Raw genomic sequence first — 17,966 nt, forward strand, 5'->3', positions numbered from 1 at the left:
GTGCACTACTTTAGACCAGAGCCCTATGGAACCCTATTCCCTATATATGGTGCACTACTTTAGACCAGAGTCCTATGGAACCCTATTCCCTATATATGGTGCACTACTTTAGACCAGAGTCCTATGGAACCCTATTCCCTATATATGGTGCACTACTTTAGACCAGAGTCCTATGGAACCCTATTCCCTATATATGGTGCACTACTTTAGACCAGAGTCCTATGGAACCCTATTCCCTATATAGTGCACTACTTTAGACCAGAGCCCTATGGAACCCTATTCCCTATATATAGTGCACTACTTTAGCCCAGAGCCCTATAGAACCCTATTCCCTATATAGTGCACTACTTTAGACCAGAGCCCTATGGAACCCTATTCCCTATATAGTGCACTACTTTAGACCAGAGCCCTATGGAACCCTATTCCCTATATATAGTGCACTACTTTAGCCCAGAGCCCTATAGAACCCTATTCCCTATATAGTGCACTACTTTAGACCAGAGTCCTATGGAACCCTATTCCCTATATATAGTGCACTACTTTAGACCAGAGCCCTATGGAACCCTATTCCCTATATATAGTGCACTACTTTAGACCAGAGTCCTATGGAACCCTATTCCCTATATATAGTGCACTACTTTAGACCAGAGTCCTATGGAACCCTATTCCCTATATATAGTGCACTACTTTAGACCAGAGCCCTATGGAACCCTATTCCCTATATATGGTGCACTACTTTAGACCAGAGCCCTATGGAACCCTGTTCCCTATATATGGTGCACTACTTTAGACCAGAGCACATAGGGAGTAGGTTGCGATTTGGGGTGTAGATGTATGACTTCAGGCCTTGGAGAAGTGTTTTACCACCGCCCCAGGGAGTGAAGGAGTGAAGGAATGAAGGGAGGATAAAGAGAGGAGATATACAGTCTGCTCATGTAAAGATGATTCACTTTTCATAGCTCTATACTGAATCAATCAAGGGTCAAGTGGGCCCAGTCATTAGAAAGGCAAACCACTACATTGTTGCAGGCTTAAACACACCAACCTAGAAATCATGATCCTTTCCCATCATATCTGACATTTAGAAGAGGGTAGTAGAACTCAGGGTGCAATCAACATCCCCATTTGTTTTTGTATTTATTAAGGATCCCCATTAGTTCCTGCCAAGGCAGCAGCTACTCTTCCTGGGGTTTATTATGGATCCCTATTAGTTCCTGCCAAGGCAGCAGCTACTCTTCCTGGGGTTTATTATGGATCCCCATTAGTTCCTGCCAAGTCAGCAGCTACTCTTCCTGGGGTTTATTATGGATCCCCATTAGTTCCTGCCAAGGCAGCAGCTACTCTTCCTGGGGTTTATTATGGATCCCCATTAGTTCCTGTCAAGACAGCAGCTACTCTTCCTGGGGTTTATTATGGATCCCCATTAGTTCCTGCCAAGGCAGCGGCTACTCTTCCTGGGGTTTATTATGGATCCCCATAAGTTCCTGCCAAGGCAGCAGCTACTCTTCCTGGGGTTTATAATGGATCCCCATTAGTTCCTGCCAAGGCAGCAGCTACTCTTCCTGGGGTTTATTATGGATCCCCATTAGTTCCTGCCAAGGCAGTGGCTACTCTTCCTGGGGTTTATTAAGGATCCCCATTAGTTCCTGCCAAGTCAGCAGCTACTCTTCCTGGGGTTTATTATGGATCCCCATTAGTTCCTGTCAGGGCAGCAGATACTCTTCCTGTGGTTTATTATGGATCCCCATTAGTTCCTGCCAAGGCAGCAGCTACTCTTCCTGGGGTTTATTATGGATCCCCATTAGTTCCTGCCAAGGCAGCAGCTACTCTTCCTGGGGTTTATTATGGATCCCCATTAGTTCCTGCCAAGGCAGCGGCTACTCTTCCTGGGGTTTATTATGGATCCCCATTAGTTCCTGCACCAAGGCAGCAGCTACTCTTCCTGGGGTCCAGCAGATAATAGCCTATCATCATCATCATCACTGACCTGCTCCGAAGGCGAAGAAGAAGCTGTTGTCAGGGTGTTCTTCCATCAGAGTCTTAACCCTGTTCCCCATCCTGTCGTTCCTCTTGTAGATCAGTTCCTGTCTGAAGTAGCTGTCTATCTCCTGGGCCGTTATCTGCTCGCTGGGGCGCAGGGTCACGTTGTTGAAGTTGGGGACCTGCAGAGGGATGATTTGCATTGTCATAATGGACATATTACACTCCAGTAAGCACAACGTAATGATTACATTTTAGCTGCTCAGGGTAGGGACAGGGTAGGGACAGGGTAGGGACAGGGTTAGGACAGGGTGGGGACAGGGTGGGGACAGGGTGGGACAGGGTAGGGACAGGGTTAGGACAGGGTAGGGACAGGGTAGGGACAGGGTAGGGTCAGGGTTAGGACAGGGTAGGGACAGGGTGGGGACAGGATAGGGACAGGGTTAGGACAGGGTGGGACAGGGTGGGGACAGGGTTAGGGACAGGGTAGGGACAGGGTAGGGACAGGGTTAGGACAGGGTTGGGACAGGGTAGGGACAGGGTTTGGACAGGGTAGGGACAGGGTTAGGACAGGGTGGGGACAGGGTGGGGACAGGGTGGGACAGGGTAGGGACAGGGTTAGGACAGGGTAGGGACAGGGTAGGGACAGGGTAGGGTCAGGGTTAGGACAGGGTAGGGACAGGGTGGGGACAGGATAGGGACAGGGTTAGGACAGGGTGGGACAGGGTGGGGACAGGGTTAGGGACAGGGTAGGGACAGGGTAGGGACAGGGTTAGGACAGGGTTGGGACAGGGTAGGGACAGGGTAGGTACAGGGTTTGGACAGGGTAGGGACGGGGTGGGGACAGGGTAGGACAGGGTAGGGACAGGGTGGGGACAGGGTAGGACAGGATGGGGACAGGGTTATGACAGGGTTAGGACAGGGTAAAGGCAGGGTTAGGACAAAGTCAGACAGGGTTGGGACAGGGTTAGGACCGGGTAGGGACAGGGTTAGGACAGGATAGGGACAGGGTGGGGACAAGGTAGGACAGGGTGGGGACAGGGTTAGGACAGGGTAAGGCAGGGTTAGGACAAGGTCGGACAGGGTTAGGACAGGGTTAGGACAGGGTAAGGCAGGGTTAGGACAAGGTCGGACAGGGTTAGGACAGGGTAGGGACAGGGTTAGGACAGGATAGGGACAGGGTGGGGACAGGGTAGGACAGGGTGGGGACAGGGTTAGGACAGGGTTAGGACAGGGTAAGGCAGGGTTAGGACAAGGTCGGACAGGGTTAGGACAGGGTAGGGACAGGGTTAGGACAGGGTAGGGACAGGGTGGGGACAGGGTTAGGGACAGGGTTAGGACAGGGTTAGGGACAGAGTAGGGACAGGGTTAGGACAGGGTAGGGACAGGGTTAGGACAAGGTAGGGACAGGGTTAGGGACAGGGTTAGGACAGGGTTAGGACAGGGTAGGGACAGGGTTAGGGACAGGGTTAGGACAGGGTTAGGGACAGGGTAGGGACAGGGTTAGGGCAGGGTTAGGACAGGGTAAAGGCAGGGTTAGGACAGTGTTAGGACAAGGCCGGACAGGGTGGGGACAGGGTGAGGAAAGGGTGAGGACAACGTTAGGACAGGGTTAGGACAGGGTTAGACAGGGTTAGGACAGGGCTAGGACAGGGTTGGGACAGTGTTAGGACAGGGTAAGGACAGGGTTATGACAGGATAAGGGTTAGAGCTCAGGGTTTGGGGTTATGGGTCAGGGGTTGGGGTCAGGGATAGAGGTTAGGGGTCAGAGGTAAGGACATGGTTAGAGGTCTGAATTAAAGGGTCAGAGGTCAGAGGTTGGGGTCAGGGTGGTTGTAACTGACCAGAGAGGTGTCGTGGTTGAAGATGATGGAGTTGAGGTCTCCACAATTGTAGTGTTAGGGGTCATTAGTGTTAGGGGGTCATTAGTGTTCGGGGTCGTTAGTGTTCGGGGTCGTTAGTGTTCGGGGTCGTTAGTGCTAGGGGTCGTTAGTGTTAGGGGTCATTAGTGTTAGGAGTTGTTATTGTTAGGGGTCATTAGTGTTAGGGGTCATTAGTGTTAGGGGACATTAGTGTTAGGGGTTGTTAGTGTTAGGGGTCATTAGTGTTAGGGGTCATTAGTGTTAGGGGTTGTTAGTGTTAGGGGTTAGGAGTAACAGGGACAGGGTGGTCGTAACTGACCTGAGAGGTGTCGTGGTTAAAGATGATGGAGTTGAGGTCTCCACAGTTGTAGTGCTTGATGAGGTCCTCAGTGGTATAGGAGCCCTGCAGACTGCCTGCTCTCACACTCTCCTGCTGTACAAGGGTCTGGTTCAGGGCAAAGATCACCTGGAGATGAGGAAGATATGCCCATTGACTACATGAATCAATAATAAGAGGTAGGGAATCACAATGACTACATGAATCAATAATAAGAGGTAGGGAATCACATTGACTACATTAATCAATAATAAGAGGTAGGGAATCACAATGACTACATGAATCAATAATAAGAGGTAGGGAATCACATTGACTACATGAATCAATAATAAGAGGTAGGGAATCACATTGACTACATTAATCAATAAAAAAAGCTTTCCTAACACTACCCCCCTCTAACACTACCCCCCTCTCTAACACTACACCCTCCCCTAACACTACCCCCTCCCCTAACACTACCCCCCTCTAACACTACCCCCCTCTCTAACACTACACCCTCCCCTAACACTACCCCCTCCCCTAACACTACACCCCTACCCTAACACTACCCCCCCTCCCCTAACACTACCCCCCTCCCCTAACACTACCCCCCCATAACACTACCCCCCCCCTAACACTACCCCCCTCCCCTAACACTACCCCCCCTCCCCTAACACTACCCCCTCTCCCCTAACACTTCCCCCACTCCCCTAACACTACCCCCCTCCCCTAACACTACCCCCCCTCCCCTAACACTACCCCCCCCCCCCCCCCCCCCTCCCCACTAGTGGACAATAACACTTAGGCTTCTCCTTCAAATTGATACATACTATATACATGTATGGACACAGTATATTTACAATAGTTATCTTTTCATTGTTTTTAGTCCCACCTTTCAGCTCTCCTCAACCCCTCCCATCTATCTCTGAACACCATCCAGTCCCATCCTTCAGCTCCCCTCAACCCCTCCCCATCTATCTCTGAACACCATCCAGTCCTTCAGCTCCCCTCAACCCCTCCCCATCTATCTCTGAACACCATCCAGTCCCATCCTTCAGCTCCCCTCAACCCCTCCCCATCTATCTCTGAACACCATCCAGTCCATCAGCTCCCCTCAACCCCTCCCATCTATCTCTGAACACCATCCAGTCCTTCAGCTCCCCTCAACCCCTCCCATCTATCACTGAACACCATCCAGTCCCATCCTTCAGCTCCCCTCAACCCCTCCCCATCTATCTCTGAACAGCATCCAGTCCTTCAGCTCCCCTCAACCCCTCCCATCTATCTCTGAACACCATCCAGTCCTTCAGCTCCCCTCAACCCCTCCCCATCTATCTCTGAACACCATCCAGTCCTTCAGCTCCCCTCAACCCCTCCCATCTATCTCTGAACACCATCCAGTCCCATCCTTCAGCTCCCCTCAACCCCTCCCCATCTATCTCTGAACACCATCCAGTCCCATCCTTCAGCTCCCCTCAACCCCTCCCCATCTATCTCTGAACACCATCCAGTCCTTCAGCTCCCCTCAACCCCTCCCATCTATCTCTGAACACCATCCAGTCCTTCAGCTCCCCTCAACCCCTCCCCATCTATCTCTGAACACCATCCAGTCCTTCAGCTCCCCTCAACCCCTCCCATCTATCTCTGAACACCATCCAGTCCTTCAGCTCCCCTCAACCCCTCCCATCTATCTCTGAACACCATCCAGTCCTTCAGCTCCCCTCAACCCCTCCCATCTATCTCTGAACACCATCCAGTCCTTCAGCTCCCCTCAACCCCTCCCATCTATCTCTGAACACCATCCAGTCCTTCAGCTCCCCTCAACCCCTCCCATCTATCTCTGAACACCATCCAGTCCTTCAGCTCCCCTCAACCCCTCCCCATCTATCTCTGAACACCATCCAGTCCTTCAGCTCCCCTCAACCCCTCCCATCTATCTCTGAACACCATCCAGTCCTTCAGCTCCCCTCAACCCCTCCCATCTATCTCTGAACACCATCCAGTCCTTCAGCTCCCCTCAACCCCTCCCATCTATCTCTGAACACCATCCAGTCCTTCTGCTCCCCTCAACCCCTCCCATCTATCTCTGAACACCATCCAGTCCTTCAGCTCCCCTCAACCCCTCCCCATCTATCTCTGAACACCATCCAGTCCTTCAGCTCCCCTCAACCCCTCCCCATCTATCTCTGAACACCATCCAGTCCTTCAGCTCCCCTCAACCCCTCCCATCTATCTCTGAACACCATCCAGTCCTTCAGCTCCCCTCAACCCCTCCCATCTATCTCTGAACACCATCCAGTCCTTCAGCTCCCCTCAACCCTCCCATCTATCTCTGAACACCATCCAGTCCTTCAGCTCCCCTCAACCCCTCCCATCTATCTCTGAACACCATCCAGTCCTTCAGCTCCCCTCAACCCCTCCCATCTATCTCTGAACACCATCCAGTCCTTCAGCTCCCCTCAACCCCTCCCCATCTATCTCTGAACACCATCCAGTCCTTCAGCTCCCCTCAACCCCTCCCATCTATCTCTGAACACCATCCAGTCCTTCAGCTCCCCTCAACCCCTCCCATCTATCTCTGAACACCATCCAGTCCTTCAGCTCCCCTCAACCCCTCCCATCTATCTCTGAACACCATCCAGTCCTTCAGCTCCCCTCAACCCCTCCCATCTATCTCTGAACACCATCCAGTCCTTCAGCTCCCCTCAACCCCTCCCATCTATCTCTGAACACCATCCAGTCCTTCAGCTCCCCTCAACCCCTCCCCATCTATCTCTGAACACCATCCAGTCCTTCAGCTCCCCTCAACCCCTCCCATCTATCTCTGAACACCATCCAGTCCTTCAGCTCCCCTCAACCCCTCCCATCTATCTCTGAACACCATCCAGTCCTTCAGCTCCCCTCAACCCCTCCCATCTATCTCTGAACACCATCCAGTCCTTCAGCTCCCCTCAACCCCTCCCATCTATCTCTGAACACCATCCAGTCCTTCAGCTCCCCTCAACCCCTCCCATCTATCTCTGAACACCATCCAGTCCTTCAGCTCCCCTCAACCCCTCCCCATCTATCTCTGAACACCATCCAGTTTCTCTTCAACTGTGCTGTGATGTTTCCATGCTTATAGTTTCTAATTCAAGATATACATTTATTTTGCTAAGAGTATTATTATGTTGTAGATCGATTTACTTTTCAGATCACCCAGCAGTGCTATCTGCAGAGTTAGCTCACGGTAAATGTTTATATTCTTTAGCCATACCTGAACCTGCGACCAAAAACAAGCTACATATGGACAGTACCAATACAAGTGAACTAATGACTCTGTCTCTTTGCAGCAAAATCTGCAGTTTGAATGGTTGGTTTCCCCAATATATATATATTTATATATATTTATATATAACATTTTATTGGCTGCAAGAATTTTGTATAATAATTGAAATGTGAAAAACTCAAAGTTTGAATTGAAAAACGTCAAGGATCACAGTTGTATAATTGAATAAGCTGGTTACATCTTGAGGACACTGTAACGGCATTCCTCCTCTTCTTCTGAGGAAGAGTAGCAAGGATCGGACCAATACGCAGCGTGGTAAGTGTCCATGATACTTTAATAATAACTGAACACGACTCGATACAAAAATAACAAAGTGAATGAAAACGAAACCCGAAACAGTCCTGAATGGTGACACAAACAACAAAACAGGAAAACAATCACCCACATCACACAGGTGGGGAAAGGCACCCTAAGTATGATTCTCAATCAGAGACAACGAACGACACCTGCCTCTGGTTGAGAACCATACCAGGCCAAACACATAAACACAACATAGAAAAACGAACATAGACTGCCCACCCCAACTCACGCCCTGACCATACTAAAACAAAAAACACAACAAAAGAACTAAGGTCAGAACGTGACGGACACCAAGACTCCAAAAATATCATTACACGCCACCTCTGTAGGCCGTCATTGTACATAAGAATTTGTTCTTAACTGACTTGCCTAGTTAAATAAAGGTTAAATAAATAAAAAATACGAAAAAACTCAATGCCAACAAGTTATTTGGAAGGGTTGCCAGAAGACGACCTCTGCTTTCACCAGAACACAAACGTAAGTGCCTGGAGTTTGGTAAATGTCATTGGAACCAGGTGCTATGGTCTGATAAGACTAAATTAGAGCTTATTGGCAACAGACACCAGAGGTGGGTTAGGAGTATGGTCTGTGTAGTATAGTGGGTCTGTGTAGTATAGTGGATCTGTGTAGTATAGTGGATCTGTGTAGTATAGTGGATCTGTGTAGTATAGTGGATCTGTATAGTATAGAGGATCTGTGTAGTATAGTGGATCTGTGTAGTATAGTGGATCTGTCTAGTATAGTGGATCTGTGTAGTATAGTGGATATGTCGAGCATAGTGGATCTGTCTAGTATAGTGGATCTGTGTAGTATAGTGGATCTGTCTAGTATAGTGGATCTGTGTAGTATAGTGGATCTGTCTAGTATAGTGGATCTGTGTAGTATAGTGGATCTGTCTAGTATAGTGGATATGTGTAGTATAGCGGATCTGTGTAGTATAGTGGATCTGTGTAGTATAGTGGATCTGGGTAGTATAGTGGATCTGTGTAGTATAGTGGTGGATCTGTGTAGTATAGTGGATCGGTGTAGTATAGTGGTGCATCTGTGAAGTATAGTGATGGATCTGTGTAGTATAGTGGATATGTGTAGTATAGTGGTGGATATGTGTAGTATAGTGGATCTGTGTAGTATAGTGGATCTGTGTAGTATAGGTGATATGTGTAGTATAGTAGTGGATCTGTGTAGTATAGTGGTGGATCTGTGTAGTATAGTGGTGGATCTGTGTAGTATAGTGGTGGATATGTGTAGTATAGTGGATCTGTGTAGTATAGTGGATCTGTGTAGTATAGTGGTGGATCTGTGTAGTATAGTGGATCGGTGTAGTATAGTGGTGCATCTGTGAAGTATAGTGATGGATCTGTGTAGTATAGTGGATATGTGTAGTATAGTGGATCTGTGTAGTATAGTGGATCTGTGTAGTATAGGTGATATGTGTAGTATAGTAGTGGATCTGTGTAGTATAGTGGTGGATCTGTGTAGTATAGTGGTGGATCTGTGTAGTATAGTGGTGGATATGTGTAGTATAGTGGATCTGTGTAGTATAGTGGATCTGTGTAGTATAGTGGTGGATATGTGTAGTATAGTGGATCTGTGTAGTATAGTGGTGGATATGTGTAGTATAGTGGATCTGTGTAGTATAGTGATGGATCTGTGTAGTATAGTGGATCTGTGTAGTATAGTGGTGGATCTGTGTAGTATGGTGGTGGATCTGTGTAGTATAGTGGATCTGTGTAGTATAGTGGTGGATCTGTGTAGTATAGTGATGGATCTGTGTAGTATAGTGGATCTGTTTAGTATAGTGGATCTGTGTAGTATAGTGGATATGTGTAGTATAGTGGATCTGTGTAGTATAGTGGATATGTGTAGTATAGAAGCGGATCTGTGTAGTATAGTGGTGGATCTGTGTAGTATAGTGGATCTGTGTACTATAGTGGATCTGTGTATTATAGTGGATCTGTGTAGTATAGTGCAGTATCTGCCCAATGTATGGCCATATTAGAGACACATATTTCCCTCAGATTACACAGACCCACAATGTTTTTTGAAAGCAAATCGAATTTTGATGGCACACTGTGAAATTCCACAGTGTGACATCACAACAGCAATATTTGTGACCTGTTGCCACAAAGAAAGGGCAACCAGTGAAGAACAAACACCATTGTAAATACAACCTATATTTATGTTGATTTATTTTCCCTTTTGTACTTTAACTATTTGCACATAGTATGATATTTATAATGTCTTTAATCTTTTGGAACTTGTGTGAGTGTAATGTTTACTGTTCATTTTTATTGTTTATTTCTATTTTGTTTATTGTCTACTTCACTTTCTTTGGCAATGTTAACATGTGTTTACCATGCCAATAAAGCCCTTAAATTGAACATTGAATTGAGAGAGAGAGAGAGAGAGAGAGAGAGAGAGAGAGAGAGAGAGAGAGAGATAGAGAGAGAATAGAGAGAGGAGAGTAGAGAGAGAAACGTAATGAGAGAGAAAGAGCGAGCGAGAGAGAGAGAGAGAGGGAAAACAAGAGGAAAATGCACCCACTGACCCACAGCATGACCCCAACAGAGAAAGGATCACAGGAGGAACTGTCATTCGTTCAACTCTCACCTCTCTACTCCTCTCTCTCTCTCTCTCTCTCTCTCTCTCTCTCTCTCTCTCTCAATTCAATTTTCATTCACTTTATTGGCATGGTAAACATATGTTAACATTGCCAAAGCAAGTGAAGTAGATAATAAACAAAAGTGAAATAAACAATTTAAAGTTAACAGTAAACATTACACTCACAAAAGTTCCAAAATAATGAAGACATTACAAATGTAATATTATGTATATATAGTGTTGTACTGATGTGGAAATGGTTAAAGTACAAAAGGGAAAATAAATAAACATAAATATGGGTTGTATTTACAATGGTGTGTGTTCTTCACTGGTTGCCCTTTTCTTGTGGCAACAGGTCACACATCTTGCTGCTGTGATGTCACACCGTGGTGTTTCACCCAGTAGATATGGGAGTTTATCAAGATTGGATTTGTTTTCGAATTCTTTGTGGGTCTCTGTAATCTGAGGGAAATATGTGTCTCTAATATGGTCATACATTGGGCAGGAGGTTAGGAAGTGCAGCTCAGTTTCCACCTCATTTTGTGGGCAGTGTGCACATAGCCTGTCTTCTCTTGAGAGCCAGGTCTGCCTACGGCGGTCTTTCTCAATAGCAAGGCTATACTCACTGAGTCTGTACATAGTCAAAGCTTTCCTTAAGTTTGGGTCAGTCACAGTGGTCAGGTATTCTGCCGCTGTGTACTCTCATTTTTTTTTTTGTAAATTCTTTCCAATATGTCAAGTAATTCTCTTTTTTTTTTGTAAATTCTTTCCAATATGTCAAGTAATTATATTTTTTTGTTTTGTCACGATTTGGTTCAGTCTAATTGTGTTGCTATCCTCCCTCCTTATTTTTCTGTGTGAGCGATCTGCGCTCCCCACTCCACAACCGTAATGCAATGAGCTGAAAGGCCTGTGAGGCGAGGGCTGAGAAAAGCCTCTGAAGATGAAGTCTGGACAGAACAGATGGGTTTTGTTGAGGACTTGGGAGGCTGGCGGGGTGGCGATAGTCTAATTTGAGCAGCATAAAGCCGGACCCTTTTCATATGCAGAGTGCAAGCTTTGATCAAGAGCTGATGAAAGTCTGGGGAGTGGAGAGGTTGACAGGGGGGGGGGGGGGGGGCTTTGTAGCAGACAAGAAGGCATCTGCTGAGCTCTGCCTTCTTCTCCTATACCATCCCCCGACTACAATGACCGCCAGAGGAAGAAATGTGTCATCTGAGCACTGTAGAAAACAACACATAAAAGAGGTCCCGGTGTAGGGGTGTGCATATAAATATATATTCATGTGCCCCCCCCCCCTCTATCCAGGCATATCCCTGCACACATCACATAGCTGTGGCTGTGGATTCACCCGCTATGCCTGGCTGCTTGATTGACTTTCCTTGTTGAGAAACAAATAAAGGAGTTATATATTTTTTGTTGTGAGGGGAGAGCCATTGTGAGAGATCAATGGTGGGGGTTGATGAAGAGCTTTTGGGGGACCTAGAGTGTAGTGATCTGGGCTAGCAAGAGCCACTGGGGAAAACACAGGAGGACTCCATGGTGATACAAAAGGTGTTCAACAGGATTCACAGAAAACAAGCAGGCAAAAATGTTCATAATCACTGAGATCAGAGACTAGAATGAGCTGGGTTTATTTAAAAAAAAAGTTTAACTAGGCAAGTAAGTTAAGAACAAATTCTTATTTACAATGACAGCAGGTTAACTGCCTTGTTCGGGGGCAGAACAACAGATTTTTTTTTTACCCTTGTCAGCTCAGGGATTTGATCTTGCAACCTTTCAGTTACGGGCCCAAAACTCTAACCACTAGTCTACCTGCCGGTTTACCTCTCGGAGGATTGCACGAAAGCAAGCAATAGAGACGGAGGTTATTTTGCTAGTATCAGTCCTTGATGACATGACTATTAACTACTCAATTAATAAACATAGCAGTAGTTTAATTACTCAAGCTTACTATTTCTAAAATCAATTAGCAAATAGTCTTTCTGTAGCGGGTGATAGTCCAGGATATTGGAGACGCTCTTCTAGCTGACAAGCCTCCTCTCACTATGGCTTCATCCTTAATGGAACTATGTAGGGAATAGGGTGCTATTTGCTTCTAGCTGACAAGCCTCCTTTCACTATGGCTTCATCCTTAATGGAACTATGTAGGGAATAGGGTGCTATTTGCTTCTAGCTGACAAGCCTCCTTTCACTATGGCTTCATCCTTAATGGAACTATGTAGGGAATAGGGTGCTATTTGCTTCTAGCTGACAAGCCTCCTTTCACTATGGCTTCATCCTTAATGGAACTATGTAGGGAATATGGTGCTATTTGCTTCTAGCTGACAAGCCTCCTCTCACTATGGCTTCATCCTTAATGGAACTATGTAGGGAATAGGGTGCTATTTGCTTCTAGCTGACAAGCCTCCTTTCACTATGGCTTCATCCTTAATGGAACTATGTAGGGAATAGGGTGCTATTTGCTTCTAGCTGACAAGCCTCCTTTCACTATGGCTTCATCCTTAATGGAACTATGTAGGGAATAGGGTGCTATTTGCTTCTAGCTGACAAGCCTCCTCTCACTATGGCTTCATCCTTAATGGAACTATGTAGGGAATAGGGTGCTATTTGCTTCTAGCTGACAAGCCTCCTCTCACTATGGCTTCATCCTTAATGGAACTATGTAGGGAATAGGGTGCTATTTGCTTCTAGCTGACAAGCCTCCTTCCACTATGGCTTCATCCTTAATGGAACTATGTAGGGAATAGGGTGCTATTTGCTTCTAGCTGACAAGCCTCCTCTCACTATGGCTTCATCCTTAATGGAACTATGTAGGGAATAGGGTGCTATTTGCTTCTAGCTGACAAGCCTCCTCTCACTATGGCTTCATCCTTAATGGAACTATGTAGGGAATAGGGTGCTATTTGCTTCTAGCTGACAAGCCTCCTCTCACTATGGCTTCATCCTTAATGGAACTATGTAGGGAATAGGGTTCTATTTGGGACAATCGTGATGATTCCAGCAGCCAGCCAGCCAGAACTGTCTCTTGGCCAGAACCCGAGGACAAATGAAGACTTCCTGTTAGTCTCAACTGTTTGTCTTATTTCCCCCATGTTACGTATGACAAAGAAACCCTCAACTTTATGGTCTGTCAGATCCTTTCTTTCTATTAAATGTTATTTTATTTAACAAGGCAAGCCAGTTAAGAACAAATTCTTATTTACAATGACGTGTAACCGGGGAACAGTGGGTTAAACTGCCTTGTTCCGGGGCAGAACGACAGATTTTTGTATTTTTTTTACTTGTCAACTCGAGGATTCGATCCAGCAACCTTTCAGTTACTGGCCCCTTACTAGCCCTTAACCACTAGGCTTCCTGCCACCCCAAAATAACTCCTCTGATCAGGTAGAATTAAACTCACAGAAGCTTTACAGAAAATGCAGACAGAAATAAGAAATGTCTCGGCAAAGACGTTCTAGCGTAGGCATGTTTAATGACTGCTACAGCTGTACACTCTTAGAAAATTTTATTCCAAAAGGGGCCGTTCAGCTGTCCTCATAGAGGAACCCTTTTTGGTCCCAGGTAGAACTCTTTTGGGTTCCATTTTACACCCCCCCCCCCCCCCCCCCCCCCCCCCCCTCTGTGAAAAGGGTTCTACATGGAACTCAAAAAGGTTCTACCTGGAATCAAAAATGGGTTCTTTAAAGGGTTATCCTATGGGGACAGCTCAACAACCCTTTTAGGATCTAGATTAGCACCTTTTTTTCCTAGGTGTATATTTCCGGGGTGATATGAGTAGACATACCTGTATTCAATGACTGCCACAGCTACATATCTCCGGGGTGATATAAGAAACGAGTGTGCTTCCTGTACTGAGATTCAAAGTACTGCTTTAACAGCCGAGTGTTAAACACAGCTACGAAAGCTAAGCGATTAAGTGAGGAAAGATGAGAATAGGAGCAGAATAATTCTAAACAGACGACCTGTTAGTTGAAGAGAACACTGTAGCTTTGTCCCAAATGACAGGATTAGAGTGGAGTGGTAGAGAGGTTACTGCAGCATGGTTTAGAGGTTGGCTAAAATTATAACAGTTCGCCCTAATTTAAATTTTGTGACAAGACAAGCAAGTATAGGGAATCCTTATACCATCTAAAGCACTGTGAAATATATTTTCAATCATCAAAAATATTGTATTTTCAGCTGTTTGAAGCTACTGTACAAAACCCAAATAAAAAAGACACGAAACAACTAAACTAAAGAACGGGAAGCATAGAAATAGCGACGTAGAATGACAGATCTATAACTCACATTTCTAAGTGAATTTGGTCAGGTCGCCCCAAAAAGTTACAAACTGCAGCTTTAAATTCAGTCTGTCACTCATAAAAAAGTATTTTGTTCTACTAAACTGGTATTTACGGCAAAATAACCGAACCTATACTCAGAAGAAAGGGCCGCATTGTGTAGTGGTAGCAGCAGTAACTCGTCAATGGCCTACGCTCCTCACAGGAGCCAATGGCCTACGCTCCTCACAGGAGCCAATGGCCTACGCTCCTCACAGGAGCCAATGGCCTACGCTCCTCACAGGAGCCAATGGCCTACGCTCCTCACAGGAGCCAATGGACTACGCTCCTCACAGGAGCCAATGGCCTACGCTCCTCACAGGAGCCAATGGCCTACGCTCCTCACAGGAGCCAATGGACTACACTCCTCACAGGAGCCAATGGCCTACGCTCCTCACAGGAGCCAATGGACTACGCTCCTCACAGGAGCCAATGGCCTACGCTCCTCACAGGAGCCAATGGACTACGCTCCTCACAGGAGCCAATGGCCTACGCTCCTCACAGGAGCCAATGGCCTACGCTCCTCACAGGAGCCAATGGCCTACGCTCCTCACAGGAGCCAATGGCCTACGCTCCTCACAGGAGCCAATGGCCTACTCTCGTCACAGGAGCCAATGGCCTACTCTCATCACAGGAGCCAATGGCCTATGCTCCTCACAGGAGCCAATGGCCTACGCTCCTCACAGGAGCCAATGGCCTTACGCTCCTCACAGGAGCCAATGGCCTTACGCTCCTCACAGGAGCCAGTGGCCTACGCTCCTCACAGGAGCCAATGGCCTAGCTCCTCACAGGAGCCAATGGCCTACGCTCCTCACAGGAGCCAATGGCCTACGCTCCTCACAGGAGTCAATGGACTACGCTCCTCACAGGAGCCAATGGCCTAGCTCCTCACAGGAGCCAATGGCCTACGCTCCTCACAGGAGCCAATGGACTACGCTCCTCACAGGAGCCAATGGCCTACGCTCCTCACAGGAGCCAATGGCCTACGCTCCTCACAGGAGCCAATGGCCTACGCTCCTCACAGGAGCCAATGGCCTACGCTCCTCACAGGAGCCAATGGCCTACTCTCGTCACAGGAGCCAATGGCCTACTCTCATCACAGGAGCCAATGGCCTACGCTCCTCACAGGAGCCAATGGCCTACGCTCCTCACAGGAGCCAATGGCCTTACGCTCCTCACAGGAGCCAATGGCCTTACGCTCCTCACAGGAGCCAGTGGCCTACGCTCCTCACAGGAGCCAAGGGCTTGAGTCAGCTAAGTCAGTAGCTGGTTGGTCTTGGAGAGATTTTAAGTACACAGCCTGTAGTTTAGCCTGGCATCGGCCATGTCCTTTAGTTTAGCCTGGCATCGTTCATGTCCTGTAGTTTAGCCTGGCATCGGCCATGTCCAGTAGTTTAGCCTGGCATCGGCCATGTCCTGTAGTTTAGCCTGGCATCAGCCATGTCCTGTAGTTTAGCCTGGCATCAGCCATGTCCTGTAGTTTAGCCTGGCATCAGCCATGTCCTGTAGTTTAGCCTGGCATCGGCCATGCCATGTAGTTTAGCCTGTCATCAGCCATGTCCTGTAGTTTAGCCTGTCATCAGCCATGTCCTGTAGTTTAGCCTGGCATCAGTCATATCCTGTTTGACCTGGCATCAGCCATGTCCTGTTTGACCTGGCATCAGCCATGTCCTGTAGTTTAGCCTGGCATCGGCCATATCCTGTTTGACCTGGCATCAGCCATATCCTGTTTGACCTGTGGTTGACGACAGAATCCCTTTTACAAGAACACTGTAGCAGTCAGACCAAGTTAGAGGGGATTATTTGACGAGACGGTTTAGTGGAGCAAGGTAGAGGAGTTTGACCACAGTTTGACCACACTGTGCAGCGGTTGGCTCTCCTCAACTTCTAGTGCTCTGAAGCCACTTCCTCTGAGACCTCCGTGGCCCGTTTTGCACTCAACTAAAGAGACTTTTCTGGAAGTCAAAAGATACTTCACTTTCCCACTGTCAATTACTAACCCATTTTTACAACCTCACTACAAATTCTGAGGTTTGATCCTGAATGAGCCTGTCCTGCTCTGCTGTCTGTACTGAGGGTTGATCCATAATGAGCCTGTCCTGCTCTGCTCTTCTGTTTGTACTGAGGAGTGATCCTGAGGAGGAATAAAACCCTCACCACAGCTTGAGTGTTCTCTGCTTTCCCCTATACCCTGAACAACACGGCCTGTCACCAGTCTGTCAACTCTTGTTCCAGAACACTTACAGTGTTCTGTGTTCTGTTCAACAGAGGGAAAATTCTCCAGCAGGAAGACAAGACCACACCTGTGTTCAAATCCTGCTTAAGATGTTTCAAATCCTTTTTCTCTAGCCTTGCCTGGAGTGCCAGATGGTTAGGTTTTTATATTTTTGGGACTATTCCTACAAAGGTAGGATTATAATTTGAGCCAGTTTGAATCCTGCAGCATCAGGAAATGTGAACTATTATGTGGATTATAATTAATGGACATTTTTGTTGGGGTTAATTTAAAAACTTTTACGGGAAAATCAAGTATGAAATCACACATTAAGCCTCAAATACACTGCAACAGAGTGATAAAATTAAGATCCAAACATTTTATATTTATTTAACTAGGCAAGTCAGTTAAGAACAAATTCTTATTTTCAATGATGACCTAGGAACAGTGGGTTAACTGCCTTGTTCAGGGGCAGAACGACAGATTTTTACCTTGTCAGCTTGGGGAGTTGATCTTGAAACATTTAGGTTACAAGTCCAACACTCTACCCACTAGGATACCTGCCGCCACACTTCATGTACAATGATGGCCTACACCGGCCAAACCCAGACAACGCTGGTCCAATCGTGTTCCGCCCTATGGGACTCCTCATCACCGTCGGATGTGATTCAGCCTGGATTAGAACCAGGGACTGTAGTGATGCCTCTTGCACTGAGATGCAGTGCCTTTAGACCACTGCGCCACTCAGGCAATCTCAATCAAACACATCTTAAGCATTTGAAAATATAAAAAATTCTAGTTGAACCCAGGTCTGGACTAGACTACAGCAAGGCATGATGGTTGGACAGGCCGGTAAATCTCTTGTTTAAAGCCCTCTGACATTATCTCTGCAGTCTGTCGTCTAGCTGCTCTTCTCTGCTCTCCACACCTTCCTACTGGATCCCACAAGCCCCTCAGAGGCTCAATCAGAGACTCCAGCAACAGTCCATGGCTTCACATTTGACCCCTGCATTCCTATGGAGGGAGGGGGGGAGGGGGGGGC

At 47.1% G+C, this 17,966-nt stretch overlaps 1 protein-coding gene across 2 annotated transcripts in view; it reads right to left on the reverse strand.

The window, feature by feature from the left end:
- Window positions 1–17,966, reverse strand: part of trabd2a (TraB domain containing 2A) — a 129,671-nt gene that overhangs the window by 76,419 nt on the left and 35,286 nt on the right. For both annotated transcript variants that reach the window (XM_036936777.1, XM_036936776.1), the window contains exons 3-4: window positions 4,162–4,308; window positions 1,988–2,162 (exon numbers count right to left, since the gene is read on the reverse strand). In XM_036936777.1, coding sequence (XP_036792672.1) covers window positions 1,988–2,162; window positions 4,162–4,308 — 322 coding nt within the window. The remainder of the gene's footprint in view (window positions 1–1,987; window positions 2,163–4,161; window positions 4,309–17,966) is intronic.

Source organism: Oncorhynchus mykiss, chromosome 12 (genome assembly GCF_013265735.2).
Source record: "Oncorhynchus mykiss isolate Arlee chromosome 12, USDA_OmykA_1.1, whole genome shotgun sequence".
Lineage (NCBI taxonomy): Eukaryota > Metazoa > Chordata > Actinopteri > Salmoniformes > Salmonidae > Oncorhynchus > Oncorhynchus mykiss.